Source organism: Arabidopsis lyrata (genome assembly GCF_000004255.2).
Source record: "Arabidopsis lyrata subsp. lyrata unplaced genomic scaffold ARALYscaffold_6, whole genome shotgun sequence".
Taxonomy (NCBI): Eukaryota; Viridiplantae; Streptophyta; class Magnoliopsida; order Brassicales; family Brassicaceae; genus Arabidopsis; species Arabidopsis lyrata.
Genome location: NW_003302550.1, coordinates 1,403,016 through 1,430,940, shown reverse-complemented (window position 1 = coordinate 1,430,940; position 27,925 = coordinate 1,403,016). Strand labels below are relative to the sequence as shown.

The window sequence follows — 27,925 nt, the reverse complement described above, 5'->3', positions numbered from 1 at the left end:
TTCTTAGCCGACTTCTACAAACACGTGTACCAAGTCAAACCAAATGTGCCCAAACCAAACTTAGATACTAAATTCATTTCATCTTTAGTCCACACAACATTATAATTAAAGTAAAATAATACTTATAAAATTAAGTGATTATCGACTTCTTCACTCTTCTTCAACACTTTCTCATCTCTCGACACGCAACTTCCTTCCTCTTCATACTCCTCTGACTTGACTATATATAACACACTTTCATTTCTTGTTTCTTCAAATCAAATCTTTCATATACAAAAATCTTCTCAATTTAGAACTTAGTAGTCTTCTTAAACTCAAAGATAATGGCACTTGAAGCTCTTAGTTCTCCAAGATTAGCTTCTCCGATGCCGACTCTGTTTCAAGATTCAGCACTAGGGTTTCATGGGAGCAAAGGCAAACGATCTAAGCGATCAAGATCTGAATTCGACCGTCAGAGTCTAACGGAGGATGAATATATCGCTTTGTGTCTCATGTTTCTTGCTCGCGACGGAGACCGAACCCGTGACCTTGACCTGCCTTCTTCTTATTCTTCACCTCCTCTGCTTCCTCCTCTTCCCTCTCCGATCTACAAGTGTAGCGTCTGTGACAAGGCGTTTTCTTCTTACCAGGCTCTCGGTGGACACAAGGCAAGCCACCGGAAAAGCTTTTCGCTAACTCAATCAGCCGGAGGAGGAGGAGATGAGCCATCGACGTCGTCGGCGATAACCATGTCTGGTATCTCCGGTGGGGGAGGAGGAAGTGTGAAGTCGCACGTTTGCTCCATCTGTCATAAATCCTTCGCCACCGGCCAAGCTCTCGGCGGCCACAAACGGTGCCACTACGAAGGTAAAAGCGGCGGCGGCGGGAGCAGTAGCGTGTCGAATTCTGAAGGTGTAGGGTCCACAAGCCACGTCAGTAGCGGCCACCGTGGGTTTGACCTCAACATACCGCCGATACCGGAATTATCGGTGGTCAACGGAGACGAAGAGGTGATGAGTCCCATGCCGGTGAAGAAACTCCGGTTTGACTTCCCGGAGAAACCCTAAACATATACCTCTCTCTAGGAAAAACTTACAGATTCAGTTTATAGGAAATTGTTTTACTGTACATACAAATTTCGATTTTGATTGATGTTCTTCATTGAAAAATGATTCTTTGTTGTATAATAATAGAGATGTTTCTAAAAAAAAAAGTAGAACTTTTATTTAACTTCATGTTGATCACACGTATCAAAATTTGCTTGAATCCGTTGTACGTTGGCATATCGTCAAAAATGACTAATTTACGGGCCAGTTTGTTAATCCATTGGACTAGCCTACTTAGCTCGGTGGGCCGGTATCACCTAACGTATTATAGTATTATAATTTAAACCAAAAGAAAAATGAGAAAAAGAAAGAAGAGAGATAGAGAGAAAAAATGTTACACCCGAGTGTAAACTTACACTCGAGTGTGAAGAGAGAGACAATTTTTTTGTTTTTCTAATACCTATACCCCAAGACTCACATCCACCTGCTTGCCCCACTACCCGTGTTCTAAGCATTGTGGCTCGTGACCATCATCCAATAAGTAGATCCCATCTTCTCAAAACTAGAGCTTTTAATAGCAATAATTTCTCTTCTTTTTGTTTGTCATCCGAGTTAATAATATTAATCAGTCACAAAGAGAATTGAGACAAACTACCTACACTAGCTAGCACCATCTCCACATACAACCAGAAAGGCCTATACAAAAGATTAAAAGAATGAGCTCAACAAAGAAGAGCCAAAGCACCAAGTACAAACATGTATCATCCAATTCATTCAGAACAAAAGATGAATGAGTACAAACATGTTATTAGGACATAATGTCCCACATCGGAAGTTGGAAGGGATCCTAAGTAATATATAAAGGATATGAGAGAATATGAGCTTCCAACTCAAAACCAATTTCCGATGAGTGGAGTGGCCTATATTCCTTATATATTACTTAGGATCCCTTCCAACTTCCGATGTGTGATATTATGTCCTAATACATGTACCATCCAACTCATAGCAGTAATTTCTCTATAAAATGTAAAATTAACCTGATGTGGTAATTCATATTTAAAATGAGTTGTACCAAAAAGAGTTCTTAAAATATACAAAGTTTCCGGCCCGACCTGCTAGACTGTTTGATCCGACACACAAAGCAATAACAAAAAAGATAACAAAGAGATTATTTCTACTTGAGAAAAAATTTTCCTTCTTCTACTTAATTTTTGTACAAATGTTTATAGAAATCTATTCAACCTAAGTAGTTTATATATATTACAATTAGATTTTCTAATTAATGTAAATACTCTATTTAATAAACTCCCTTATATGATTAATTAATTACTAATATTAGCTTCAACAGAAAAAAAAAATTAGTACATTTTAAAGCGATAATATTAACATACATACACCGTTTAAGACCTAATCGCACTTATATAATTTATATAAAGATCACTAAATATTGAAAGCTGAAAAAAATTTACTTTTGTAGGAAATTTGGGAATCCTTGCCAACGAAATTTTCATCTACTCATATCTTTCTAATTAATTAGCTAATAACATTCGTCTACCTACTCCATGAACTTTTGCATGCACGTGTGAAAAAGTTTTTAAATTAAATGAGATTCATGAAACCTGTTTAGATGCCATTATATATCGTTGTTGCCTCCAGAGAAGATTATCTTCCAAGTCATGGTTCGAATCTTTTTTAGGAGGAGAGTTTCGCTCCATTGCGAAAATATATACACATTCACAGTAGCGTACCCATTTTTGAGAAAGAAAAGTTATAATGCGAATTGTGAACATGGATTAATCAATATACATTACCAAGAAAAAGCCCCATTATTTTTCAGTTTTCACGAGCCATTCCGCCACTTGACAAAAAGTGACCTACCTAATTACATGTGTCGAAGTTCATACATTATTATATTTGTGGATATTATAAAATTTTGGATGATTTTGATTTCGAGATTCATTTTTTTGTTAAACCTCTTGTTGCATGTCCGAAGAATGTTTTACGTGGATAGCCAGTGAAATAGAAGCTCTAAATTTTGGTTTTTAGGGGAAAAATATTGATATAAAATTCGGAAATGTTACATAACTTAATACACAAGAAAAAAGGAGTAAACTACAAAAAGAGGCTATATAATTAAGCGATGTCATTTTCACCAAAACCTTATTATATATCTACTTGATCACCCTAATCATTGTGGTTTCTTCAATTATTCTCTGTACCAATCATGATTCACATTACCAAGAAGAAGAAAAAGTTAAATAACACAAAAGATATACAAACAACAAGAGAAAAAGCGTTGAGACAGCTATTAAGACAACAAAAGTTTTTAATATATTTACAGTCCCATAAACTCACTAAATCGTATCCAAATGCATACTCTAATGACTCTCATCCTTCTTGTTCCTCTTCTTCTATTTCTCTTCCGCCACCTTTTTTCATGGCGGCGGAGGCTTCGGAAACCCTACCCTCCCGGCCCCAAAGGCTTACCCGTCATTGGAAATATTCTCATTATGAACCACTTCAACCACCGCGGCCTGGCCAAGCTCAGCCGTATCTACGGTGGGTTGCTCCACCTCCGCCTCGGCTTTTCCCACATTTTCGTCGTTTCTTCTCCTGACATCGCTCGTCAAGTCCTCCAAGTCCAAGACCACGTTTTCTCAAACCGCCCAACCACAATCGCAATCCGATACTTGACATACGGTGGATCCGATCTTGCATTCTGCAACTACGGCCCGTTTTGGCGTAGGATGAGAAAACTGTACGTCATGATGCTCTTTAGCCGTAAACGGGCCGAGTCTTGGGTCTCTGTTGATGAAGAGGTCCACAAATCGGTCCGTTTTGTGGCTTCCAAGGTCGGGAAACCATTAAACATATGTAAACTAGCATTTTCCTTATCAAGAGGCATAACGTTCCGAGCAGCTTTCGGTTCCTCCTCATCCACTTCTGATGAAAGCCGATTAGATGAGTTCCTTGAGATCATTCAAGAGTTCTCTAAGCTCTTTGGTGAGTTTAACGTAGCAGATTATGTCCCGTCGTGGCTCAGTTGGATTGACCCGCAAGGGATAAACGGGCGAGTTGAGAAAGCCCGAAAATCTCTGGACGGTTTCATTGAGTCCGTCATCGACGATCACTACTTGCACAAGAAGAAGAGAGAACATAATAACCTTGTCGAAGAGACCGATATGGTTGATCAATTACTTACGTTCTACGAAGAAGAAGTCAAAGTCAACACCTCAGACACCAAAATTAATCTCGATAACATAAAAGGCATCATCATGGTAATTAAACGTCCCCCAATATTTTCATACTTTTTTTAGAAGTGATATATTTGAGGGAACTCGGAAAAAATTGAAAACTTTTTATATGGAAAAAGGATGTGATGTTCGGAGGAACCGAGACGGTGGCATTAGCAATCGAGTGGGTCCTTACGGAGCTACTCCGGAGCCCCGAGAACATGAAACGGGTCCAGGACGAGATAGCGAGTGTGGTCGGGCTTGACCGAAGGCGCGTGGAGGACACGCATCTCGAGAAGCTCACTTTCCTGAAGTGTATCCTTAAGGAGACCCTCCGGCTTCACCCGCCGTTCCCTCTCCTGCTCCACGAGACGGTGGAGGACACCGAGGTTTCCGGTTACTTCATCCCCAAGGGATCACGTGTGATGGTCAACACCTACGCTCTAGGGCGTGATCCGGATTCTTGGTCCGACCCGGAAATTTTCAACCCGGGTAGGTTTTTGGACCCAAGTGCTCCAGACCTGAAGGGTAATAATTTCGAATTCGTTCCTTTCGGGTCGGGTCGGAGATCGTGCCCGGGTATGCAACTCGGGTTGTACGCGTTTGAGCTTGCGGTTGCTCAGCTTCTACACTGCTTCACGTGGAGTTTACCGGACGGTATGAAACCCGGTGACGTGGACACCGTTGAAGGGCCGGGTCTCACCGTTCCTAAGGCAACTCCTTTGGTGGCGGTGCCGACCACGCGCCTCCTCTGCCCCATCGTCTATTGAATCCTGAAAAGCCTCCACCTATGAAAACAAGAGTTTTCGGAATCGGAGTAATTGTAATAAGTTTTTAGAAGAAGCGTACATTGAGAAAATTCTTCTTGACGTAGTTATTTGTATGAATAAATAATCGAAACAAGAAATCAAAACCCACATTTAACGACTTAGTTTTTAATTAAAGTATACTAATTCAAGAAAAATTAGCATAAGAAAGTAACTACAAAATACAGAAGCGTTGATATAGCTTACACTATCGTTTTAAGTAGAAGAAGGCAAAGTCATACAAGAGCATGAAGTAAGCTTTTGAACAACAATTTTGCAGATTAAGAATATAAAAGAACAAGACAATGCTGGAGATTTAGCATTTTCGTGGCATCTTCACTTTAAGTGAGACTTCTCTGTATGATTGGACTTTCTCTGCGGCATGTCTCGAAGGTCTTCCCAAAGATGATCTTCTTGTCATCCCTTCGTTTTCATCAGCCTTAGGCTTATCCTTCGATTCTGCTTCGTGACCACACTCTTGAACTATGTTGTTGCCCAAAGATGGGTCTGTCGCTATTTCTTCTATGGCTTCATCGGTTTGAGATTTACCCTTAGTTGACTGTCTTCTCGTTGAGACACTGGCAAGTACACAGAGATAACAGTCACATTACATAACTAAGAGTCCCATATTCATCAGCGGAAATGCACCGTCACTAACAAACCTGTGTTTCCGGTTTGTCTCTTTTGTGTCATGTCTGCTTTCAGATGGCTCTACAGCTTCAGACCTTGATCCAGCAGATTCTTCGATTACTATGCTTCTGAAGATATTATCCAGGAGGGAAATCACAAGTGGCATTAGCTAAACTCAATTTTTGTGTTAATAATCACTGGGATTGAGAAATTTTTTAAAAGATATCTTTCAACAAACCCTGCAACATCAGCATTCGAGGTTTCAGTCGCATGCGGTTCTTGTATATCAAACCTTGCGGACAATCTTGAAGAGACTCTGCACAGTTATACAAGAAATTAGTGACCTCTAACGCATTTGTAGTAACATCTGTTAAAAGAATAATACTTGTAAATATGTCGTAATTCAGGCCTCTTACAAACCTTCTCCTCTTGATTGTCTCTCTAACTTCGTCTCCCTCACGGAAGCTTTTACATGGTTCAACTTCTTCAGGCCTTAACCGTGCAGACCGTCTTTTCAAAGAGAGCCTGCTCGAAACGGAGAAAGTGTCATTGCAATACGCTATTGTCCATTCAGATTTTGCAACAACGTCAGTAATTAAAGGGGAAAGAGGAAAAAGAAAACACTAACAAACCTTTGGGTTTCTTTACTTTCTTTGGCATCATCCATCACAAGCAATTTTTCCGTTTGTTCAGTTTCTTGAACATCAAACCTGGTAGATTGCCTTCGTGTACATTGCCTACAACGAAACAACCAAAAACAAAAAAAAAAGAATAAAAGCACAAATCAGATATGCTTATATTCTCACTGCTTTCACGTAGACATGTATATATGTAAATCTTGGACTGAATATAAGAACCTCTTGCGATGCACACTGTCTTTTAACGGGTTTGCTGCATCAGGAACAAACTTCTTGTTGACCACATTGTCAACCCCCTTTTCAATGTCATCTTTAGTCTGACAGGTCTCTTCGGGGATACCAGTAGTATCTATTACTCCAGAAACTCTTCTACAAAAGATACAATAACAATTCAGGTTTACATGACTGCCAAAAGCTTCCACAGTCAACATGGATAAAACATTAAGTAGATTAGGACCTTTTACTGTTAGCTTTTTTGTTAGATTCAGTCACGTGTATTGGCTTGACGTCCGCACTTACTGAAGCTGAAGATGAAACAATATAGAGTAAGGATGCGAAGCATCTCTAGGATCAATAATGAAATTCAGCAAAACAGTTTACGTTTTATCCTTGGTGTTCGCTTTCTCTTGGTATCTTTATGTTTCATGTCATGCACCTGAAAGGATTTGCAATCACCATCAGAAGCGTTTGCTGAAACCTTCAAGTCAACAACCAAGCCAAATAGTGTGAAAACAATGTAGAAAAGGTGATAATTTCCTATTCTGAGAATGCCACCAAGGATAACTCAAGTAAACACCTTGTCTTTCGATTCATGATGTGTACATAGAAGTGCTTGCTCCTGGACAATAACAAATTCTCAAGTTTTAAACTTTTTCGTTGGTAACTATAGTCAATAGAAAATATATAGACCAAGGGAATAACTTACCTCAAGCTGTTTCTTGACCTTAAGTAATGCATTCTTGCAGCCAAGTTCATGCTGGAATTCCTTGAGCTGAGAAAAATTACATACAATGTCAATTGATTGAAGAACTTGTAATATAATGAATCAAGAAAAGCCTCAGTTTGAGAGAATTCAGTTCTAGAAAAGCTTACTCTATCTCTATTTGTATTGAGTTCCTGGCAGGAAAAACATGAAAAAGAACAATGAAGCCATACTTTAGTCATATAGTTTCAAATAATCTCGCAATCATCCAAAATCAAAACATAGAAAGATGGGACACACCGCTAACATCTGACTGTTTGCCTGCGCAAGCTGCAAATTCTTTTCCTGCACACTCCGTAAGTTTATCCTCAGTTTCTGAATCTCAATACCGCTCAACTCGACGAGTTTACTGTATTCACAAAATAAAACACAAAACAAAGATTACCAACAAAAATAACGTTCATGAAACTCAAAAGCCAACATATTCTAACGAAAACAAGATATATACTTTCGGTGTGCTAGGGCTTTCATCAGTGTCATGTTTTCCTGCAGAATCAAATCAAATACAACAATCGATTCAGTAAAAAATACGGTAAGCCACGATTCAACAAGATTAAGGTGAAAAGAAATGCCTTTTGAAGCTTTGCAGCAAATTCCTGAGAAGAGAATAACATATTTTCTTTCTGCTGCGTCTCATCTCTGTCCATTTGTTTTACATTATCCTGCAAGTTGCTTTCGATTAGCAACAACGGCAGGGAATGGAAAGGATTGTTGGTTAAGGTTAGAAAATTGCTCACCTTTTGAGAACCTAAAACCCTATTAGAGTAGTCAAGGCTCATTTCAGTTAGCACCATCCTTTGATTGGGGACTCCTTCCCTTGCTCTGAAAAATTGGGAAACATGAATCAAGACCTCACTCTCATACTTCGATTCCAGTCAAAGCTGAACAATTTGAAGCGCAATTGGAAAACGATTTTAACTTACAAGTAACACGATAGTGAGAATCGTACTTAACAATGTACCATCGTCGTCACCGGAATCTCTTCGATTGTCTCCTCAAGCAAATCGACGCCACTAAAACCAGAAGATTTCAGAGGCTCACGCAGATGTGGTGCTGGGGATCGGACGAAATCGACTGCTCATCTCCCAAACCCTAGATTCTCTCTATCGAAGAAGACGGGGAAAGATACGGTTGGTTCGGCGGCAAACCAAGTTAACAAATTTACAAAAGAATTCACCCGGTCTGGTTTATCAAGTTTAATAACCGGTTCACTTATCTGGTTAGAAACTTCAATTTCCTTCTATTTGGGCTTTTGAGCTGGTTCAAGTCGTGTTTCACTGGGCTCAAAATAAACTGGTCATCAAGCATTTATTAAATAATTTTTCTTCTTTTTTTTTCTGCAATTTAAATAAAAATGTAGTTGTAGTTTCACGTCAAAGGTATTCTCCTAAACAAATTATAGAAACATTACATATTTATTAAAATTTTATATTATGTTGCCTAAAAGGCTAAAACCATGTTAATTAAAATTCATTAACTTTGTCAAGCTGGCCTAGAATCTCACCAAAAGAAATGTCAAGTTGCACCGATCTCTTATATTTAGCCGATTTTATTGAATTGATGGTACATTATTTCCTTTGTATTTCTTTCTTATATTCTATCACTTTCCTAGGATTGTTCTTATTTTATTGTACACGGCGAAGTTGTTGGTGCCGCCACTTTGTCAATTATAATTAGGCTGATTAAATTAGCAAACATATATGACTGGCTTATCGAAATTCAGAGAACTCAATTGATTCGATCTCTTTAGTGAAGATACAATTGATGAAAAATAACTGCAACTAAACAACCGATTAATAGACAAAGATAAGTGAAGACCATTATGGGTTAGGTAAAATTATTATCTCTAGGTCAAATTCTACTGATTATTCTTCTTCTTTTTTTCATCATTCACTTAACAGAATTCAAAACAATAATAATTGAGGAGCCTGCTACAAACCCCTAAACATTCGGTAATATTAGATTCCCATCGGCGAGATTACGAATACAAGAAACTTTCTATATGTGAGAAACTTTCCATAATTAGAAGGAAGTGTATATGGAAATTCAAATATGTGATAAATCTTCACGAACGAGTCCTTTTGTGTGTTAACAAAATCTTTTTGAGGCTTTGCATTGTCCTGTCAAAATCGAACCAACAAATCTTCCACATCTCAATAAAAGGGTTCTTGCGTTGCATTCGAGTTTTTTCATCGAGGTAAGTATTGTTTTCTTATACGCATGTTTATAGCGCAAACTTCATTCCTTGAACAACAAGCATATATGTGTATCCCGTTATTAATGACATAGAAAGGCTGCTAAATACATAGAAAGAGTATTGCTTTAGAGAATGGGATATGTGGATGATTGGGTAATTCAAGTAAACTGAGTCACTCTTACAAAAGTAAGAATCAGATTGGAGAAAGGAGAGAAAAATAGTTTTGATTAAGCACTTTAAGGATTCTCTGACCCCTTTCACACACTGTCTCTTTCTCTCTATATTTCTTTTCTTCTACTTGAAACAAACTAGAGAGATTAGAGAGGAGATAGGAAGGAAAACACAAATGAAATCTTTTGACCCTTGTTTATTATATATTCAAGTTGCACAATTCCCCATAAACCCATATTTAAGAAACTTCAGTTTCTAATTCTGCTGGTCTTTTCAGAAGAAGAGCTAATAGGAGAGAGAGGTTTATAATGGTGGCTCACGAGAGGATCCATAATCTTCAAAAACCAACGTGCATTTGCATTATCTGGTTTTGCCTCTTGGTTTCTCTCTCTCACCATGGAAGAGCATCTTCATCATCATTATCATCATCATCATCTATCTTCAATCTTTCTCTCCCACACCAACATCCATTCCCTGAACATGTTGTTCTTAATGTTCAAAGGTATAACTTTTCTCTTACATGTTCTTTGGTTTCATTTATGGGTTTGATTCGTTTTCATGTTTTATCTTCTGGGTTTTTCTCATTCTCAAGTAATCCAACGTAAATTTGAAAAAAGCTTGAATCTTTAAAACCTCTGTTTTTTTTTTCTAGTAATGGCATTATCAGAAACAGAGCAACCTCCTCTGTTTCTTTCCCAACATTATAACATGCTCTGTTTCTCAATGCAGAAAACTCAACGACTCTCTCTCAAGAAGACAACTTCTCACTTACCAACAAGACGACGGCACGACGGCGTCGTCACCAATACCTTCTTGCATCACCGGAAACCCAATCGACGATTGTTGGCGCTGCGACCCAAACTGGTCGGAAAATCGCCAAAGACTAGCCGATTGCTCAATTGGTTTCGGACAAGGAACACTCGGAGGAAAAGGCGGTCGCTTTTACCTCGTCACCGATTCCTCCGACAACGACGCGGCGTATCCAATTCCCGGAACACTTCGACACGCCGTGATTCAACCGGAACCACTCTGGATCGTCTTCTCCAGCGACATGGGAATCAAACTCAAACACGAGCTCATCATCGGAAGCTACAAAACAATCGATGGAAGAGGCACGAATATCCAAATCACCGGCCATGGTTGCCTCACGATCCAGCAGGTGAGCCATGTCATCATCCACAACGTCCACATTCACCACTGTAAACCCTCCGGCAACACTTTGGTCGCTTCGTCGCCTACACACGTCGGATTCCGAGGAGTCTCCGACGGAGACGGAATCTCAGTCTCAGCTTCGCATCACATTTGGGTCGATCACTGTTCTCTCGGTTACTGTGCTGACGGACTCATTGACGTCATCCTCGCTTCCACCGCCGTCACAATTTCCAACAACTATTTCTCTCATCACGACGAAGTTATGCTCTTAGGTCACGACGACCGGTAAATATGTCCACCTGTTTCCGTAAAAAGCCCCTTCATTTCACTAATTTTCAAATTAATGAGTTAAAACTTTTCGGATTTATCAATTTAACCCTGTGGCTTATGATCATGGCATTGTATTTAAAGGTATACGGCTGACAAGGGGATGCAAGTAACAATTGCATTCAACCATTTCGGAGAAGGGCTTGTGCAGAGGATGCCGCGGTGTAGGCACGGTTATATCCACGTGGTGAACAACGACTTCACGGCATGGGAAATGTATGCAATCGGCGGAAGTGCTAGCCCTACAATTAATAGTCAGGGTAACCGTTACACCGCACCTATTGATCCCAACGCCAAAGAGGTATGTATATATTCTACTTACCCATCTATTATTATATTTCAAATCGATTTTACAAGAAATTTACATAACCAAACTTACAATAACAATGTTTTTTGAATGTTTTCTCCTTTAACGAAAACATGGTTTTGAATTCAATATTTTTTTAAAAATTAGTATGGGAAAGTTTAAAGCTCTCTTCAAAAATTGGATAAGTATTTGTCATGCAATATTGGGCCACTTGCGCGTTAACCCCACGCGCCGGCTGAGTCTTATTTGCCGGTTACATTATTTTGTCGTCATGACGTTGACACTTGACACAGTCACATCCTCCAAATCGAATGAAATGAGAAACATTTTGGTGTGTCTTTGACGTTGACACTTCGGTCATTTGGTGTCGCGTGATTCTCACGCGCTGTGTTATTTTGTGAAGGTGACGAAGCGCGTGGACTCAAACGAGAAACATTGGTCGGGATGGAACTGGAGAACGGAAGGTGACGTTATGGTTAACGGAGCGTTTTTCGTGCCGTCAGGTGACGGAGTGAGCCCAGCGTACGCCAGAGCCACCAGTGTTCAGCCTAAAGCCGCCGCTATCATTGACCAGCTCACGGTCAACGCCGGCGTCTTCGGCGATCCCAGGTATTATAATTATACTATTATTGACTCCGTTGCTTCCTCCACCAAAACTAGCATCTACTTTATTTCGGTTTTTGCCCCTATTCTTTATTCGATTCTTTTAGTTATTTCTAACACTATTTATTGAGTTTTTTCTTCGATAATACCTTTTTACAAACATATATAACTTATTATTTCATTATTTGTGAGAATTTCGATTTAACATTTACATTGGTACTATTAATTTACAAAAATTATTGCCTAAAACTAATTTTGGTTTGTCTTTTGTGATATTTCTTTACTCTTGCTTTACCTAATCGACTTTTCTCAAAATTTGAAGATTATGTTTCTTCACTTAAATTAATCGCCTTTTTACAAATAGATAATTATTTTGTTCGAGTAAATATTTTATTCCGGAATTATATATTCGGACGTAAAGGGTAATACATTTATTTTCAAATTTTCAAGAAATAGAAACATGATATTTGTATATACATGTCCTGAATGTTTCGGATATTTAGTGAGTTGCACACTAAAGTGTTAAGATAATTACAATATGGCAACAAAGAAAAAAAAAAGACGTTAACATGAACTGGAACATGCATAAAGCCGTTCTCTCTTTTTTTTTTTTTTTTCATGATCAGAAACTTTTCTCTTTTTCCTTATTCATATTTATCTCCCACGTGCGAAGCGTGTGGATCGGAGATCTAAACTTCTAAAAGTTGAAAAAAACCCAAAAGCCTTTCTATAGTGTCTATATGCTTTTCCTGATGCTTTATCGTATTTCCTCTTCTACATGCAAATAAAAATGAAAGCTATTAAAAGATATTCATTCCTTTGTTACCATTTCTTCACCAAATTAGGGTTTAGTGGTTTTCTTTGTTGGACGATATGGAATATCTTTAAATCCCAACAACAATAAAAAGATTCATGTCCTTATTAGCAAGTTCTTCACCAATTTAAGGTTTAGTGGTTCATTCTTTCGCAACTTGTTATATCTCTAAACCCCAGCAAATAATATTAATTTCTTGTAAAATAGTTCTTCACGCATTTAAGGTGTGAAGACACATTTAGGGTTTGATTATCGGATCAAACGGACCAATAAAAATTGCTTTGATAAATAGATGGTGTTTAGATTATATATATATAATGGGTTCGTATTTTTAATATATTCCTTTACTACTGAATCATCTGCTTTCCAGCAAAAAACAATACCTAGTGGGACCTTTTCGAAGACTACATATTATACAGATTCGATCTACTTATTAGATGTGGAATAAACAGTCATATATATTTGTGTGTATATGCGTCTCCGTGACCTACTTTTTTTTTTTTTTTTTTCCGTGACCTACTTGGTGTTGCATACTTGCATTTATCTTTTTTCAAATATGAATTGGTTAGAATTTAACATTTATTTGACCCTCTTTTGCAAATGTAAAGTATCCTTAGAAGGATGGAGGATTCTCTTAGCCGTCTTGCTTTAAAAAGTTCGATATTCTTTTGTCAAAATACTTTAGTTTGCTACCAGCTATCTAGTTAACCAATACCAGTTTGCTGGATAGTTTATAGGCGGCTAACTTAGGGAAATTAGATTAGTTCTTGTACCAGAAAGCTAGTTTGGTATTTTCAGTTGTCACAATTTTTTTTTTTTTAAGTATGAATTTCAAACATATTAACTCAAAACCTTAGGACGTAAAGTCATAAATTCTAACATGTGAAGAAAAAAAAATGTTAAGGATGCATGTGATGGAGCAACTTGTTTATCGTCTTTACTTCCACTTTTTGAACTTTTACATTGATTCGCCCATTTAATCAAAGACTAATGTCACTGTTATAGTATCTTTTGACAAAACATACTCGCAATGAATTATTGTTATTATAGTAGTATATATTATTATGATGATTATAGTTGTTGACTTGTTGATAATATGGTTTGGTGGTGTAGTGGGAGAAACGGCCAAGGAGGAAGTTTTCCCGGAATAACGGACGGTGGTGGGACCATCACACGCGGTTACAGTAAAAGTGGACCCGGCGGCAGCAGCGGCGATAGCGATGATGGCCTTTTCACAGTGATATTCGGTAACAATAGCGGAGCCGTGGCTCTAAGGCCGGGACAAGTCTGGTCGATTCTATTGATCATTATCATTTTGTTTTGGTATATTCCACACCATACGAGATGATGATTTCATTATTGGTTAGAGGGGTCATTATTTATTTCTGGTTACAAAAAAAAACGAATATACGTATTTATATACAAATATATAGGTACACAGCACTTGCAAGTTGTAAAATATGGGAAATGTATAAAATATTTTTATTCTTGTTTGATGCCTAAACTTTTTTGGCCCAATATTGGAGCATATCAATTGGCTGGAGGAATCTTCATATTGTTTGGATTTAAAGGGACTGAGATAAAGTAGAGGTATATGAAAGACTACTAAATTAGTTAACTATTATCATTGTTCTAATTGTTGTTCTAATTTCTACAACTATTTTCGTAATTTAGAAAATGGGACTGAGTTTGATCGGAGTGATGACCAACTTAAGTTACGCACAAGTCAACTTCAAGAAGCTCAGCTTCCTTAAATATATTTTGTCATGTTTTAATTATGCACAATAATAGTGCTGTTTCAATTCGACTTTGTCCATGTAGTTTAAGTGGTGTTGCGTCACTAGTAGTAAGCGTTAATCAAAGATAGAAAAGTGGTGAAAATAGAAAAAAAACTGAATAATGCCAAAAGGTATAATAAACAGCTACAAAAAATGGTCCTCGATCAGAGCCTTAGTCACGACATAAACTAACCGAACCATGAGGGTCCAAAACAAAGAAAGTCCAGAGACTAAAGAAAGACACACCTCATGACTTTCAACTAGAGTTTAGAGTTGAGACATAGATAGAGAGTGAGAGTTTTACTTACAAGTCAGGATTTCTTTTTACCATCCAGTTTTTTTGTCACCGGTTCCCCACGCTGCCGAGCCACTTGGTGAAGGCACTTCTGCATTTGTGTTGCCGCCCCATGCATTATCAGCTTCTCCACTCGTTCCGACATCATTGTTTGGCTTTTTGTTCCAAGTGTCATTGTTGTTATCGGTATTCGCCTGATCGTTACTGGTCCCCCAACAAGCTGATTTGCTTTCGTCTCCCGGTTTATCATTGGTTTCTCTTTTTGAGTTAGTATCCCAGCTAGGCCAGTTTCCAGCACCACCACCAGAGGACGAACCAGATGGCTTGCTATTGTTTGAATTCTCTCCCCACCCTTTTTTCCAGTCTGATCCACCACTTTGGTCGCTCTTCCAAGTGTTTTCTTGATTGTCTGTTTTCCAGCTAGATGATTGATCACCATCAAACGACCTTCCTCCTCTAGCTGATTGGTTTCTGCCTCCACGGAAACCTCCTCGGAATCCCCCTCCTCCCCTACTTCCACCAAACCCACGACCACCACCACTCTGTTCATTCCAAGGTTTAGAACCACCATCACCCTGCTTGCCCCAACTCGATCCACCACCACCACCATCGTTCTGCTTACCCCACGCAGAACCACCATCGTTCTGCTTACCCCACGCAGAACCACTGCCACCTTCAACATCCGGTTTACCCCAGCTTGAACCACCCCCACCACCATCTTGCTTTCCCCAACTAGATCCTCCACCAGAGTCATTCTGCTTCCCCCAGCTCGATGATCCACCACTAGTATCATTCTGCTTACCCCAGGCAGAACCACTGCCACCACCACCATCTTGTTTGCCCCAGCTTGAACCACCCCCACCACCGTCTTGCTTGTCCCAGCTAGATCCCCCACCAGCATCACTCTGCTTGCCCCAGCTTGATCCACCACTAGCATTGTTCTGCTTACCCCAACCAGAACCACTACTACCACCACCATCCTGTTTACCCCAGCTCGAACCATCCCCACCAGTGTCTTGCTTGCCCCAGCTAGATCCCCCACCAGCATTATTCTGCTTGCCCCAGCTCGATCCACTACCACTAGCATCGTTCTGTTTACCCCAGCTTGAACCACCACCACCACTGTCTTGCTTTCCCCAGCCAGATCCACCACCAGTATCATTCTCTTTACCCCAGCTTGAACCGCCCCCATCACTATCTTGCTGGCCCCAGCTAGATCCGCCACTTGGTTTATTCCATGGAGCCAGATCCTACAACCATTGAAATTTACAATATGAGACTTCAACATAGCCTACAAAAACAAAATAAGAAAGTTTCTTCTCAAACTAACCTCAGAATTACTGAAGGAGCTTCCCCTCCCAAACTGATCCCTGCCACCTCGACGACCTCCTCCTCTTCTCCCACCAAACCCACGTCCTCCCATATCAAATGTTTGTTCTGAGTACCCTCCATCATCCTTCTTACCCCACGATGATCCTCCATCATCCTTTTTGCCCCAAGAAGATCCTCCATCATCCTTTTTACCCCACAACGATCCCCCATCGTCCTTTTTGCCCCAAGAATATCCTCCATCGTCCTTTTTGCCCCAAGAAGATCCTCCATCGTCCTTCTTACCCCACGATGATCCTCCATCATCCTTTTGACCGTCATCTTTCTTACCCCACGATGATACTCCGTCATCCTTATTACCCCACGAGCCTCCGTCATCCTTTTTACCCCACGATGCCACTCCCTCTTGCTTATCCTGTTTACCCCATGAAGAGCCACCATCTGGCTTACCCCAGCCAGGAACACCCTTACTATTGGCATTGGAATCTTCTGCTGACTTGTTCCAACCAGAAGAACCATCTTTTTTCTCTCCTGAACCAAAACCTCCACCTTGATTACCCCATGCAGATCCTCCCTTGCTCCCATCAGAGCCTTTCTCCTGTTGTCCCCAGGAAACTCCATCTTTGTTACTTGCGCTGGAATTTCCATCTTTGTTGGCCCAACTAGATTCTCCATCTCCCGTTCCCAAACCAGATTCAGATCCCCCTTTCTTACCCCAAGACGATTCTTCTTTCTTCTGACTCGATTCAGAAGCTTCACATAGTTTACCCCATACTGAGTCCTCATCTTGCTTATTACCACCAGAGCTTCCACCATGCATACCCCAGGAACCTGAATCTGCAACATTGGAAGTAGAAGCTCCTTGTTTTCCCCACGAAGAAGCTTCAACATTTGAAGCACTTGTATCTCCCCACCCACTAACAGTGCCAGCTTCAGAAGCAGGTGTTTTACCCCAGGAATCCCAACCACCAGGTTGATCACAAGCCGAGGCAGGTTTGTTCTCAGCTGCTGCATTGGCCCATGTTGAAGTATTATCATCGGCAACTGTCGGCTGCTGAGACTGCAGAGTAAGAAACCTTGTGACATTAAGAATTCTGCGAGTTCCTTGAGCCCTTTGAAGCTAAAAAGAGGTGTAAATATAAAAGTAACAACATAAAAATATTAAGTTCAAGACTTACCCAGACGTCAGACGTAGGCTTACTGCCCCATGGGTTCCTGTAAAGAGGATATGAGATCAAAATTTTGTAAGAGCGATTTAGGCAACAAATCAGCTCAGGAGAAATTCGTATTGTTATTAACACACTTCTCAGTTCTCACGGTACAGTTAAACCATGATACATTCAACATTGAGACTCTCCTGCCTCAAATCTATATACCAAGTGACAAAAACCAGCAAAAAAAAACAAAACCAAACCGCAGAAGGAAGCAACACAAAGATCAGTTGAAGAAAGCTTATCACCCCTATAATTTGTTTACATCCCAGTAATTATATTTGAAGGAACGAGATCTAAGTTCGAGGAATATCCAATTATATCCAAGGAAACCATATTTACTTTTGGCTACATAATTGGGAAAATAGACTTACGAATCAGTAGAAGGGCCTCCTATATTCCAGTTACCACCCTCACCTGACGTGCCTGCTCCTTTCGCCCAGTCTACCATACAAGAAAGGAGAATAGTTACAAGGAAATGGGATAGATGACTAGCAATGTTCAAATGATTCAGAGCATTTAAGAACAAAGCAGGTATGCTATACGTAATTGCAACCAAATTGAAAAGAATTCTGAATATGCACAAGAAACACCAACCTCCAGTGCTGCTTTCTGTTCCAAGCATGTCAAAAGGTTGAAAGGAACCGATGCCCGCATCCCCACTTTTATAACAAACAGACAGCGTGTAAGAGAAGTTGGCATTTGACAGAAACGACAATGAATGATACAGATGCATGGACAAAGATAAGAGTCCGAGCAAATAATTTAAAGAGATTCATGTGAGCTTACCTTGTACTTAGCGCAGTGTTTCTGTCGCGAACCTCAACTAGATGCTCACTTTTAACTGAAGTGTATCACTGAAAATATTCAGAAGCACAACAGAACAGTATTATATCAAATGAGTAAACGCATGAAAACAAACCTGTGAAAACTTTATGCTGGGAATCAAGCTTGACTGTAACATCAGAATAGCGTAAAGCTATTACACGGCAGAGATACCCCTTCAATGGACCTACCCGTATCCTCAGCTTTTGGCCTATAGAATACGTGCTACCTCTGTCTCCTTGGTTGGCTGCATTTGATTATCATTTGTGAGAAGCCTAAGGTATTAAAAAGAAGCCAGATTATAATAACCCTCCATACTTACAATTATTGTATCTTTCCCTGGGCTGCCACTCTTTTTCAGGAGATAGCGGCGATTTTGGGGAGGATACAGAATCTCCAAAAGCTGAAGCATCAAATCCACCAGTCTGAGAAAAACAGAATGCTATCAGAACACGAAGATCTTACAATTGTATCAAAAGATAGCTGCAGAGACTGGGCTAGTTTACCTTCTCATTGGAGTCTTCAGTAAAGAGTTTAACTTTCTCACATGAGTGTGATTTGCAGCAGAAATATCCACCATTTTCTTCCTCGCTCTCATCATAAATAAATATGATCCCTCTGTATACTTGCCTTACAACTCCTTGTTTACCCTAAATTTTGTAAATTATGCATGAAAAGTAATAAGTTTTTACACAAAATTGTTCACCTAATTATGTGAAAGCAAAGTGTAACAGAAGCAAACAAGAATAAGAAATTTAAAAGCACATCCTCGGATGGGCCTTTGGAATCTTCACAACATCATTAATTGATATTTGTTTGTTATTCAGATCCAAGGCAGTAAATTTTGAATCAAAAGGTCCATTCTGCATTTCCTTTTTTCCAACAGTGACTACAACAGGTCCATCTAAACCTTCTTTCAGAACCTGAAATATTTTGCAATCATCAGAGACAGGCCACATGGTATTATAAGATGGTGAATAACTACATACCTTGTAACCGTCACCTTTGTCATCCACGCCCACAATCAGACCGAAGTCTTTTCGACTACAAAGGGAAAGATATGAAGTGCTTAACATATGAAATTACAACAAAGACTTGCAAGAAAGTACAGTTATGGACGACTCCTTACCTGAAACAAACTAGATTATATAACTCATAGCTACTTTCTGACTTAAATTCTGATGAACCTTCTCCTTTTCCACCCCCTGATCCTTCTCCTTTCCCACCCCCTCTGCCGGTTGGAAGAATCTTTTTCTTCCTTTCTTCACCATAAATTTCTGAGATCCACTCTACATCACCAGTTTCTTTTCGGTCTACAGGCGTAAATTTTAGTATCTCCTCCTTCGATGGTATAACCCCCCAGGAAGATATTGAATCTAAGGATACTTTCTTATAGAGATACCCATCTTTCAGCATCATGCTATCAAGATGCTCAAAAGTTATTCCAGTATCACGATCTCGCCTCACTTGAATGAGAGGTCTGAACTCCCTGTGACGAAAGAGGGGACAAGAAAGATTAGAAAGTTGGTAATTATTTACCAAAAGAGAAGAAAAGATCAAGCTTTTACTCGAGCTCGCTTGAACTGATCAATCTTGGAGCTGGAGACTGGCCTTTTTGGACAGTAACTCCCCCACCCTGCGCATGAAAGTTAGTGCAAAGCACAGAGCAAAAGATGAGATGACAAGAACACACCAAAAAAAAAAAAACAGTCGCAAAATGAGTGGCACAGACAAATAAATGAGCGAGAAGACAGGGTAGCTACATATTTTTGGGTCAAGGCCTGAATATCGATCCTCGGAATTAACTTTATTAATGCTTTACTCTTAGTGTCACTCACAGCCACAATCTACAAGGACATATAGAATAAAATGATTAGGTAGCCTTAAGAAGACAACGATCTGAAAAGTAAACATATACAGCAAAGTAAAATGTACCTGAGCAAGATCTCCTTTGTATTTGCCATTCTTAACACGAGCCCATGTTCCCTCAGAAACTTTTTTAGTTTTTCTTTGGACAGTTAGCAGATTTGGAGTTTCGGCTTTAGGAAGTAACACCATCCGAGTAGCGTATATACCAGTTAAACTCTTGCAGGCCTAGGAAAATAAGACAAATCAGAATGTCATACACATTATGATTATCCCTAAACAACATCCTCCAAACTGTCAGATAAGTACAACAATAATCCAACATAGGCATGCTAAATGTTCATTACCTCAAGAACATCATGTTCCTTGTCCGCCTCTATGAAAATGAAACCCTTGACATGGTCCAAAGAAAAAACAGATATGATCTGCAATTTGGTGCCTATCTTTTTCAGCTCAACAAATTTGTGCATGAGACAGAAAGCGGATCGCCTCTCCCGTCCAATCTACAGGAACAACCAAATGGAGTGAGCAGAAGTAGGAACATACAGGGATAAAGCAAAAGGTAGAACCCTTAGTTTAACATACCGCACACTTGACTTTCCATATAGGAGGATCCTTGGAAGTTGGAGCAAGAGCATCCATCTCAATGGCATCTTTCACATCATCATCAGCATATCGAAGAAAACCAGAACCTGGCTTGTATCTTTCTTCCATCATTCTATCAAATTCTTCCTCGTTTATATCTTCTTCCTTAGGAAAAACAAAGGATTCTTTGCCCTTTTCTCCCTTGCCAGGCTTAGCACTCTCTTCCACCTCAGGTTCGTCTTCCATATCTGCATCAAATGAGCAGTAAGATAAAGTGTGGAACTTTATGCAATGTTTCAGCTTTAAGAGTATAAGAACCTTAAAACTAGACAAAAACAGCACGAAAACAAAGTTCAAACCCAAACCCTAGTCTCCGAAATCAGCCATCCCATGGAGATGGCCTAACAATCGCATGCAAAGAAGAAAATCAACGAAACGAGAGAAAGATAATGAAAAATTACCGTTAAGGAAACCTAATCCGTCATCATCTTCGTCGGAGCTGCCTCCATAGTAGCCAACTTCAGCAGATTCTTCGAAGAACTGAAGAACCCCAGGGTTATTCCGCTTCTTAATCCTCAAACCTTCATCTCTGAATTCGACAGTGTTTTTCCTTTTCTTTCCGCCGGAAGACGATTCATCCCCGGCGACCTGTTTACCCTTTCCCTTGCGATCCATCGTCTTCTTCGCGGTGAGAAAGTTTAGGGCTTTTCACAATTGCATTTCTTCTGAGAGAGAAGCAGAGTGAAAGCGAGTGAAGAAACGTTTAGAGAGATGTGATTGTGTTTGCGACTTTTGTTTGATTGGCTTTTTTTTTTCTCTCTTTTAGGCCTTTTTATTATTATCCAAGCCAATTGGACTCTTTTATAGTTTAATTTCTCGGCCTTATGATTTTCTCAACTTTTCATGAACCCTTTTTGTCTCTACAAAAATATTCTGCTTCGTTTTATTTGGTAATAGACAAAACACATCAAAAGTTCATGAAAATTTGAAAATATGAATCAGTATACAAAACAATAACTCAATATTTAGAATAACATGCGCATGCCTCAGACACTCTTATACATTAATGATAAAACTAAAAAGGCTCGTTATGTGTGCAAGGTTTAACATTGACTCATGTAAACTCGAAGCTCAAAAGTCATGTTATGGTCCAAAACAAACCAAAATAAAAAAAGGATCAAAATACAAAGCTAAACAGGTCTGCAAAACTAATATAAGAAAAAGACGAGTCTTTTACACCTAGAACGCTTACAGAGATATTCATCACCACATGCACACACAAGAGTGAGTGTATAAAAGTTCTAACCAAGCATCAATCACTTTTTTCATTAATGTCTTAATAACGGTCAAAAGTGGACGACGACGGATAAGCTCCACCACCACCACTTCGGCTTGGCCTCTCATAAGGAGCACCGGCTCTGCTTCTAAACCCTCTTCCCTCTTCTCCTCCACGGATGGGACCACCAGCTCTACCACCACCATACCTGTCACTGCCTGCACTCGGGACTGCATCTCTCTCAAAGGACCGGGCTTTGTCATAGCTCCCTGGAGGATATCGGTCTGATCCACGGCTGTATCTATCACCGCCTGCAAACCTATCAGCCTGGGCTGCATACCTGTCAAATCACAGAATTTAAGTTTTGTAAGAAAAGAAAGTCAATTTGAATACCTTACAATTATCGCCTTGCATCAGAACTTAATTCTAACCTGTCACTGGCGTATCGATCACGGGGTATGTAGGCTTCTCTGCTGTCAAACCTGTCTCTAGCACCAAAGCGTGCAGCACCGTCGTATCGATCATCTATGTACCGCTCTCGGTCCACATAGCGGTCACGGTCAGCATAGCGGTCAACTCGTACATCGGATCCTCCAAACGCACCAGCACGGGAAGAAAAACCACCAACAGGTCCACCACGACCACCAGCAGCAGACGGGCAATCACGGGCCCAGTGCCCAACCCGTCCACATTTGAAGCATTCATCTTCAGCAACACGGCCACCTCCACCTCCACCAAAGCTTCCTTTTCCAGTAACTGAGTAGCCACTGTCTCTGCCACCTCTAGAGCCATGACTTTCTCCATCATCACGCCCCAGCTTTGGTTCAGCTCTGTTCACTGAGATGACCCGATCACCAAAGTCCCTTCCATGCATCTCTCTGATGGACTCATCCATAGCACGACGATCAGCAAAAGTGATAAACCCGAATCCACGTGAACGACCAGTATCTCTTTCCAGCATTATCTATACACAACACACCATAAAAGCTGATTTCCCAAAGATATATGCATACGTGTAGCTAAAACTGAGCAGAAGGGCAGTAGTAAAATGAAACGATTGCAAAATCTGAAAGAACATATCAAGACCATGTGACATCAAAAACACCCATCCGTTTTAAGGTTCACTGCATAACACTGTGATCCTGCTTTGTGTAGTAAATAGTCAATCAACCTCAACTTCAGAGCAAAACACAATACAGATCCCCAGAAACTGAATCAGCTTTAAAGCAAGTCCCCAATCTCAAGCAGAGGTAGCAGACACCACTAAAAACTTTTTCTCAGTTCAAAATGAAAACTTCCTCAATATATAGTAGTTAATCCCTATTCTCACCAGCCATGTGATATAGTTACAAAATGAAAGAGAAGAAGGTTTACAGAGAAGGAGGTCAGTTAATTAGCTGTACTCAGTATTACTGATCAAACATCTGTTTCTACTCAATATGCAGATATCATCTGACATTGATCCAGCTGAAGTCATTCAGATCCACTGGAGCTGACAACTCTTTACATAGCACCGCAGCCCACAGATCAGAAATACAGAATTACTCTCACACTAAGAACTTCCGGAAAAGATAAGCACAGAGAACTGGGGTTGGTGGATCTAGAAAAAGTATGGCCGAGAATCATTTGAATTGGCTTGCATTTGTAAATAGGAAATTTGTAAGGCTGGAGAAGAAAAAAGAGAAAGGAAAAGATCAAATCCATGTAACTCCTACTAAACACACAGGGTATGAGAAGCGAGATGACAGTAAAGCAAACAGCCCACAAGAAAGACAAGTAGGAAATCTGGGATAAGAAAAGGAGAGGTAGTCCCAAATGATCACAGAAACCTTGAGATCTCTGCTTCAACTGAGTGTAATTTTCCGTTCTGCAGGTCATACTACGCTGAAGTATCTAAACTGCTAGCACTGACGCTCAGGGTATCAGGAGAAAACGAAATCTTGCAGCAAGACAGCTGAATGTGGACTGGTCTTATCCAGAAATATGACTACACAAACGTGATTTCTGAAGCATGAAGAGAGCGTTTAGCATGTGAATAAACTGCAAGGAGCTACTAATATCTTCACCACCTGAAGGAGAACGGTGACTCTGGCCTAAACTGGGCAGCATCTCGAATAGACCACTCAAAACCAAATCAAGCATCCCAGCCCAGCTAAGAAACATTTAATTACTAGTAAGAACAGTAACAAGGAACATTTTCAGGAAGGAAATCATAACCCAAAGTCGGCAAACTTAGAGAACTCAAGAATTACACAGCTGAATCATGAGTTACGAAAATCAGTCATCCGTCCAGAGCAAAATAAAGAAATTCCTTCATGATAGAAGAAACTACGACGGTCCCAACCTCGTGAAACACATTCCAAAACTGTGGAAATCATTGTGCTCAGAGACTCAAACACTACTGTATATCCTAAAATCTCAGGCAGTTATATTCTTTATCACAGAGCAGTTTCTCAACTTGAACCATACAGCTCTGATCAATATCATCCCTAATTCATCAATCTACATTGTTTCAGTGATACATTACCAGAGCATCCAGGAAAAAAAAAAAAAAAAAAAAGGAAGACGATCAATAGGTGAAAAGAGGAATAATGCAAAATTTGAAGTATGTTTTCACAATCAGCACCAGTAAATAGACCACTTTAAACTTTAAAGCATTCCAAAAAAATTCATAGACATGTTTCAATTCTTATCACAAAGCTATGAATTTCCGTTACATAACAATCTCACTAACTTTCAGAAATATCCAGCAGACTAGTGCAGTCACAAGCTAATAAAATCAAGGAAAGAAAAATAGCACAAACCTATACAGAGAAAAAAAAAAATCAAGATGGTACCTGACAATCGAGAATGTCTCCGAATCGGCTAAAAGCTCGTTCAAGGTCTCTCTCTGTCACTTCCGGCGATAAACCACCGACAAAAATCCTACTTCCTTCTTTCGCAGCCATTTTTACTCTTCTGTTCACAGAAAACAATAAAATCTCCAACAATTCAGCAAAAACATCGAAACTAATTCGAGAATCATACTAATAGATTCATCTTACCTCTCTCTCTGAATTTCTCAAAGTATTATCTGAATCGTATAGTTTCCTTCGCCTCTCAAAATATCAATGGCACGAAGAAGAAGAAACCCTAAAACGGTGGTTGAGGTGCTTCGCCACGAGACAGGTACACTAAAGGCGCCTAAAGGCTTAAGCATCGACAATAAAGGCCCATATCCAGGCCCATTTTTATTTCATGGGCCCAAAATATAAGTTCGTTCTGCTTAAGCTCTTGGATCCACCAATGACCGACAACAAAATAAATCTTTTCCTTTTGTTTTTTTTTTGAATTTAATGTTAAATTATATTCAAAGCAAAATAAACGTTTTCTACAACTTAATGCGATACAATTCGAATTATTTTTAAAACATTAAAAAGCAAACAAAGTCTTCTCTAGATCCTTGATGCAAACCAAGTTTGGAGTCCGCTTGAGGCTCCTCTCCCTTCCATTGTGCTCAACCGATTACGGACATTTTTATCAATTAACTTGACGAGTATCTCTGTTGGTAAAGGCTGTTCACCGTGTCTCCTTCTATTCCTCTCATTCCATATTGAGTGAATAGAGTTTTGAAACGTGTACCTTAGCAAGAAAGTCTTTGTCTTGTCAAAGCCCTCCCCTTTAATAATCTTCATGATCTCTTGCCAATGTTCCGAGAACTTATCCAACAGTAGCCCCAGAACCAATTCTTTCCAAATTGTCTTCGAGTACGGGCACATGAAAAACAGATGCTCTCTTGTTTCTATAGGTACCCCACAGAACACACAACTTGAGTTTGCATTCTGCTTCCAAGTCAACATTCTCTCCCCTGTTGCTACTCTGTTTTTAACCACTAGCCATGTGATAAAAGCATATTTTGGAGTTGCAGCTTTGAACCATATCTCTTTGAATCCCTCCATCATTGGTTTCGAAGTGCGGATCTGCGCCCATGTTTCTTTGGTCGAGAAACTTTTACAATAGCTACTGTTTTTCCCTTTCCATAGGGCCACATCTACCTCATTTCCTCTCAGCTGCATTCTTGCGTTTTTAATTGCTTCTTCAACACTGTTTAGCGCTGCCTGGCGATGTTTTCTCCTTCTAGACATTGCCATCACTTCTCTCACTGTGCTAGATAGAGGGATCCCCAAGTCAATGCAGCCTCGCTCCCCTAGCTTCTCCTTAAGACATCCAAGGTCAGACCATGTGTCGTGCCAAAAAGATGTAGTGTCACCATTCTTAACTTCCACTCTATGAAATTGTTTTGCGAGATCACGATACTTCAGCAACTTTCTCCATATCCATGAGCCGCAAGAGGTGGTCTCTTTCACAGCCCAGAAAGAACCATTTCGGATTAGATACTTGTGAACCCAGTCCACCCATAAGGAGCCCCTTGCAGACAACAAGCGCCAGATCAGTTTTAACATGCTTACTCTGTTCGCTTCCTCCAATGATCTCAAACCCAAACCACCTTCACTCTTTGGTGTGCATACCTCAGTCCACGCCACTTTTGCTCTTTTGTTATTAAGAGAAGGGCCTGACCACAAAAAAGCTGAACATATCTTGTCGATTTCTTGAATGCAAGCTTTAAGGAGTCTAAAAGCGGCAATCCAAAAATTCGTGAGGCTGAAGGTGACTGAGCGGAGCAGCTGCAGTCTTCCAGCGAAGGAGAGTGTCCTAGCTGTCCAGGAGCTAATTTGTGATCTTATTTTTTCCAAGAGAGGAGAATAATCTGCAGAAGTCATTCTTCTTGTTAATAGTGGTAGGCCCAAGTATCGAACTGGTAAGAATCCATACTCAAATGGGAATTGCTGCAAAATTTCTGTTTTCACTTCTGTTGAAACGCCTGCCATATACAATGTCGATTTTTCAAGGCTAATTTTGAGTCCTGAGTGAGTTGCAAAGTCCTCAAAAACCTCAAGTGCTGCTTTGATTGATTTCTTTGTTCCTTCAACAAAAACCATCAGATCATCTGCAAAACAGAGGTGAGTAAGTTTCAAGTGCTTACAGTTTGGATGATACCCAATTTTCTTGTCATTTGCAGCTTTGTCGATTTTGAGAGAGAGCACGTTCATACAAATCACAAACAGATAAGGGCTCAGAGAGCATCCTTGACGCAGGCCACGCTCACTTCCAAAATAGCCGGCCAGTTCGCCATTAACTTGCACAGAGAATGATGCTGTAGAGATACACGTTTGAATCCAGCGAACAAATTGGTCTGGAAAATCAAGTGCCCGCAATGTATTGAGTAAGAAGCTCCATTGCACTGAGTCAAAAGCTTTAGAAATATCAATTTTCATTGCACATCGTGGAGATACTGAATCCTTATGATAGTCCTTGATGATTTCTGTGGCTAACAGGAGGTTTTCCATGAGAAGTCTGTCTTTGACAAATGCGGATTGATTCGGTGCAGTAAACTTGGGGAGAAGAGTTTTCAGCCTGTTCGCCAGTATCTTAGAGATGACTTTGTAGAGCACATTGCAACAAGATATCGGCCTATAATCCTTCATCACCACTGCATCTTTTTTCTTCGGTATTAGTGCTAGAATGGTTGAGTTCACTCCCTTGGGCAGAAAGCCTGTCCTAAAAAAAGACTGAATTGCTACCACAAAGTCTTTTCCAATAATCGACCATGAATCTTTAAAAAATTCACAAGTGAAACCATCAGGGCCTGGAGATTTATTTGTTGGCATCGCAAACAAAACTTTTTTCACTTCCTCCTCCGAGACTTCATTGGTCAGCATTGCCTTGTCGTTTGTATCACATCTGAAAGTCATAATGGTCTGCAACTCCTCATTTGACCATTCGACATAATCAAGTGGTTTTAAAGAAAGGAATTCTTTAAAATGTTTTTCAGCTT

The 27,925-nt window shown here is 39.9% G+C and overlaps 6 protein-coding genes across 10 annotated transcripts; 3 read left to right on the top strand and 3 right to left on the bottom strand.

Annotated features, from left to right (window-relative positions):
* Nucleotides 1-5: 5 nt before the first annotated feature.
* LOC9309213 (zinc finger protein ZAT6) lies at nucleotides 6-1,209 on the top strand. The gene has a single exon (XM_002873099.2). The coding sequence runs from the start codon at nucleotides 324-326 to the stop codon at nucleotides 1,044-1,046; it is 723 nt and encodes a 240-aa protein (XP_002873145.1). The 5' UTR covers nucleotides 6-323; the 3' UTR covers nucleotides 1,047-1,209.
* Nucleotides 1,210-2,025: 816 nt separating this feature from the next.
* Nucleotides 2,026-5,161, top strand: LOC9307157 (cytochrome P450 84A4). The gene is made up of 2 exons (XM_021022442.1): nucleotides 2,026-4,303; nucleotides 4,399-5,161. The coding sequence occupies exons 1-2, from the start codon at nucleotides 3,395-3,397 to the stop codon at nucleotides 5,026-5,028; spliced, it is 1,539 nt and encodes a 512-aa protein (XP_020878101.1). The 5' UTR covers nucleotides 2,026-3,394; the 3' UTR covers nucleotides 5,029-5,161.
* Nucleotides 5,162-5,177: 16 nt separating this feature from the next.
* LOC9309212 (SHUGOSHIN 2) lies at nucleotides 5,178-8,448 on the bottom strand. 4 transcript variants are annotated; one of them, XM_021022444.1, is made up of 16 exons: nucleotides 8,238-8,448; nucleotides 8,052-8,144; nucleotides 7,887-7,976; nucleotides 7,763-7,800; nucleotides 7,555-7,663; nucleotides 7,425-7,448; nucleotides 7,258-7,323; nucleotides 7,129-7,170; nucleotides 6,933-7,029; nucleotides 6,790-6,856; nucleotides 6,552-6,701; nucleotides 6,327-6,431; nucleotides 6,115-6,219; nucleotides 5,933-6,010; nucleotides 5,727-5,822; nucleotides 5,178-5,642 (listed from the first exon to the last, which is right to left on the bottom strand). In XM_021022444.1, exons 2-16 carry the CDS (start codon nucleotides 8,106-8,108, stop codon nucleotides 5,381-5,383), a joined length of 1,386 nt encoding a protein of 461 aa, XP_020878103.1. In that variant the 5' UTR covers nucleotides 8,109-8,144; nucleotides 8,238-8,448; the 3' UTR covers nucleotides 5,178-5,380. The 4 variants fall into 4 exon arrangements, with proteins under 4 accessions (XP_020878103.1, XP_020878102.1, XP_020878105.1 ...); XM_021022443.1 differs by having other exon boundaries at nucleotides 8,052-8,136; XM_021022446.1 differs by having other exon boundaries at nucleotides 6,933-6,987; nucleotides 8,052-8,136.
* A 1,090-nt stretch (nucleotides 8,449-9,538) lies between these two features.
* On the top strand, nucleotides 9,539-14,432 carry LOC9307156 (probable pectate lyase 13). Its single transcript, XM_021022441.1, has 5 exons — nucleotides 9,539-10,184; nucleotides 10,412-11,119; nucleotides 11,246-11,462; nucleotides 11,872-12,077; nucleotides 13,999-14,432. Exons 1-5 carry the CDS (start codon nucleotides 9,991-9,993, stop codon nucleotides 14,231-14,233), a joined length of 1,560 nt encoding a protein of 519 aa, XP_020878100.1. The 5' UTR covers nucleotides 9,539-9,990; the 3' UTR covers nucleotides 14,234-14,432.
* A 328-nt stretch (nucleotides 14,433-14,760) lies between these two features.
* Nucleotides 14,761-21,582, bottom strand: LOC9307155 (protein RNA-directed DNA methylation 3). The gene is given in 19 exon segments (XM_021022449.1): nucleotides 14,761-16,208; nucleotides 16,289-17,347; nucleotides 17,466-17,502; nucleotides 17,873-17,942; nucleotides 18,096-18,160; nucleotides 18,288-18,342; nucleotides 18,421-18,570; nucleotides 18,646-18,748; nucleotides 18,830-18,973; nucleotides 19,089-19,111; nucleotides 19,114-19,246; nucleotides 19,313-19,367; nucleotides 19,453-19,812; nucleotides 19,892-19,959; nucleotides 20,087-20,170; nucleotides 20,259-20,417; nucleotides 20,537-20,692; nucleotides 20,775-21,022; nucleotides 21,236-21,582. Coding segments are annotated over 19 exon segments (4,404 nt in total). The 5' UTR covers nucleotides 21,450-21,582; the 3' UTR covers nucleotides 14,761-14,987.
* A 283-nt stretch (nucleotides 21,583-21,865) lies between these two features.
* On the bottom strand, nucleotides 21,866-25,213 carry LOC9309211 (glycine-rich RNA-binding protein RZ1C). Of its 2 annotated transcripts, none has more exons than XM_021022447.1 (4): nucleotides 25,095-25,213; nucleotides 24,888-25,008; nucleotides 22,482-23,014; nucleotides 21,866-22,390 (listed from the first exon to the last, which is right to left on the bottom strand). In XM_021022447.1, the coding sequence occupies exons 2-4, from the start codon at nucleotides 24,996-24,998 to the stop codon at nucleotides 22,111-22,113; spliced, it is 924 nt and encodes a 307-aa protein (XP_020878106.1). In that variant the 5' UTR covers nucleotides 24,999-25,008; nucleotides 25,095-25,213; the 3' UTR covers nucleotides 21,866-22,110. The 2 variants fall into 2 exon arrangements, with proteins under 2 accessions (XP_020878106.1, XP_020878107.1); XM_021022448.1 differs by having other exon boundaries at nucleotides 24,888-25,010; nucleotides 25,099-25,213.
* Between the last annotated feature and the right edge of the window lie 2,712 nt (nucleotides 25,214-27,925).

Excerpts from the sequence above, each read along its gene's own strand:
- LOC9309213 (XM_002873099.2), top strand. The coding sequence starts at position 324 with ATGGCACTTGAAGCTCTTAGTTCTCCAAGATTAGCTTCTCCGATGCCG.
- LOC9307157 (XM_021022442.1), top strand. The coding sequence starts at position 3,395 with ATGCATACTCTAATGACTCTCATCCTTCTTGTTCCTCTTCTTCTATTT. Across the intron at positions 4,304-4,398 it reads ACATAAAAGGCATCATCATG|GATGTGATGTTCGGAGGAAC; the intron begins GTAATTAAACGT and ends ATATGGAAAAAG.
- LOC9309212 (XM_021022444.1), bottom strand. The coding sequence starts at position 8,108 with ATGGTGCTAACTGAAATGAGCCTTGACTACTCTAATAGGGTTTTAGGT. Across the intron at positions 7,801-7,886 it reads TTGCTGCAAAGCTTCAAAAG|GAAAACATGACACTGATGAA; the intron begins GCATTTCTTTTC and ends TTGATTCTGCAG. Across the intron at positions 6,857-6,932 it reads GCGAACACCAAGGATAAAAC|CTTCAGTAAGTGCGGACGTC; the intron begins GTAAACTGTTTT and ends TTTCATCTTCAG.
- LOC9307156 (XM_021022441.1), top strand. The coding sequence starts at position 9,991 with ATGGTGGCTCACGAGAGGATCCATAATCTTCAAAAACCAACGTGCATT. Across the intron at positions 10,185-10,411 it reads GTTGTTCTTAATGTTCAAAG|AAAACTCAACGACTCTCTCT; the intron begins GTATAACTTTTC and ends TTCTCAATGCAG. Across the intron at positions 11,120-11,245 it reads CTCTTAGGTCACGACGACCG|GTATACGGCTGACAAGGGGA; the intron begins GTAAATATGTCC and ends TTGTATTTAAAG.
- LOC9309211 (XM_021022447.1), bottom strand. The coding sequence starts at position 24,998 with ATGGCTGCGAAAGAAGGAAGTAGGATTTTTGTCGGTGGTTTATCGCCG. Across the intron at positions 23,015-24,887 it reads GAGACATTCTCGATTGTCAG|ATAATGCTGGAAAGAGATAC; the intron begins GTACCATCTTGA and ends TGTTGTGTATAG. Across the intron at positions 22,391-22,481 it reads GATCGATACGCCAGTGACAG|GTATGCAGCCCAGGCTGATA; the intron begins GTTAGAATTAAG and ends GTGATTTGACAG.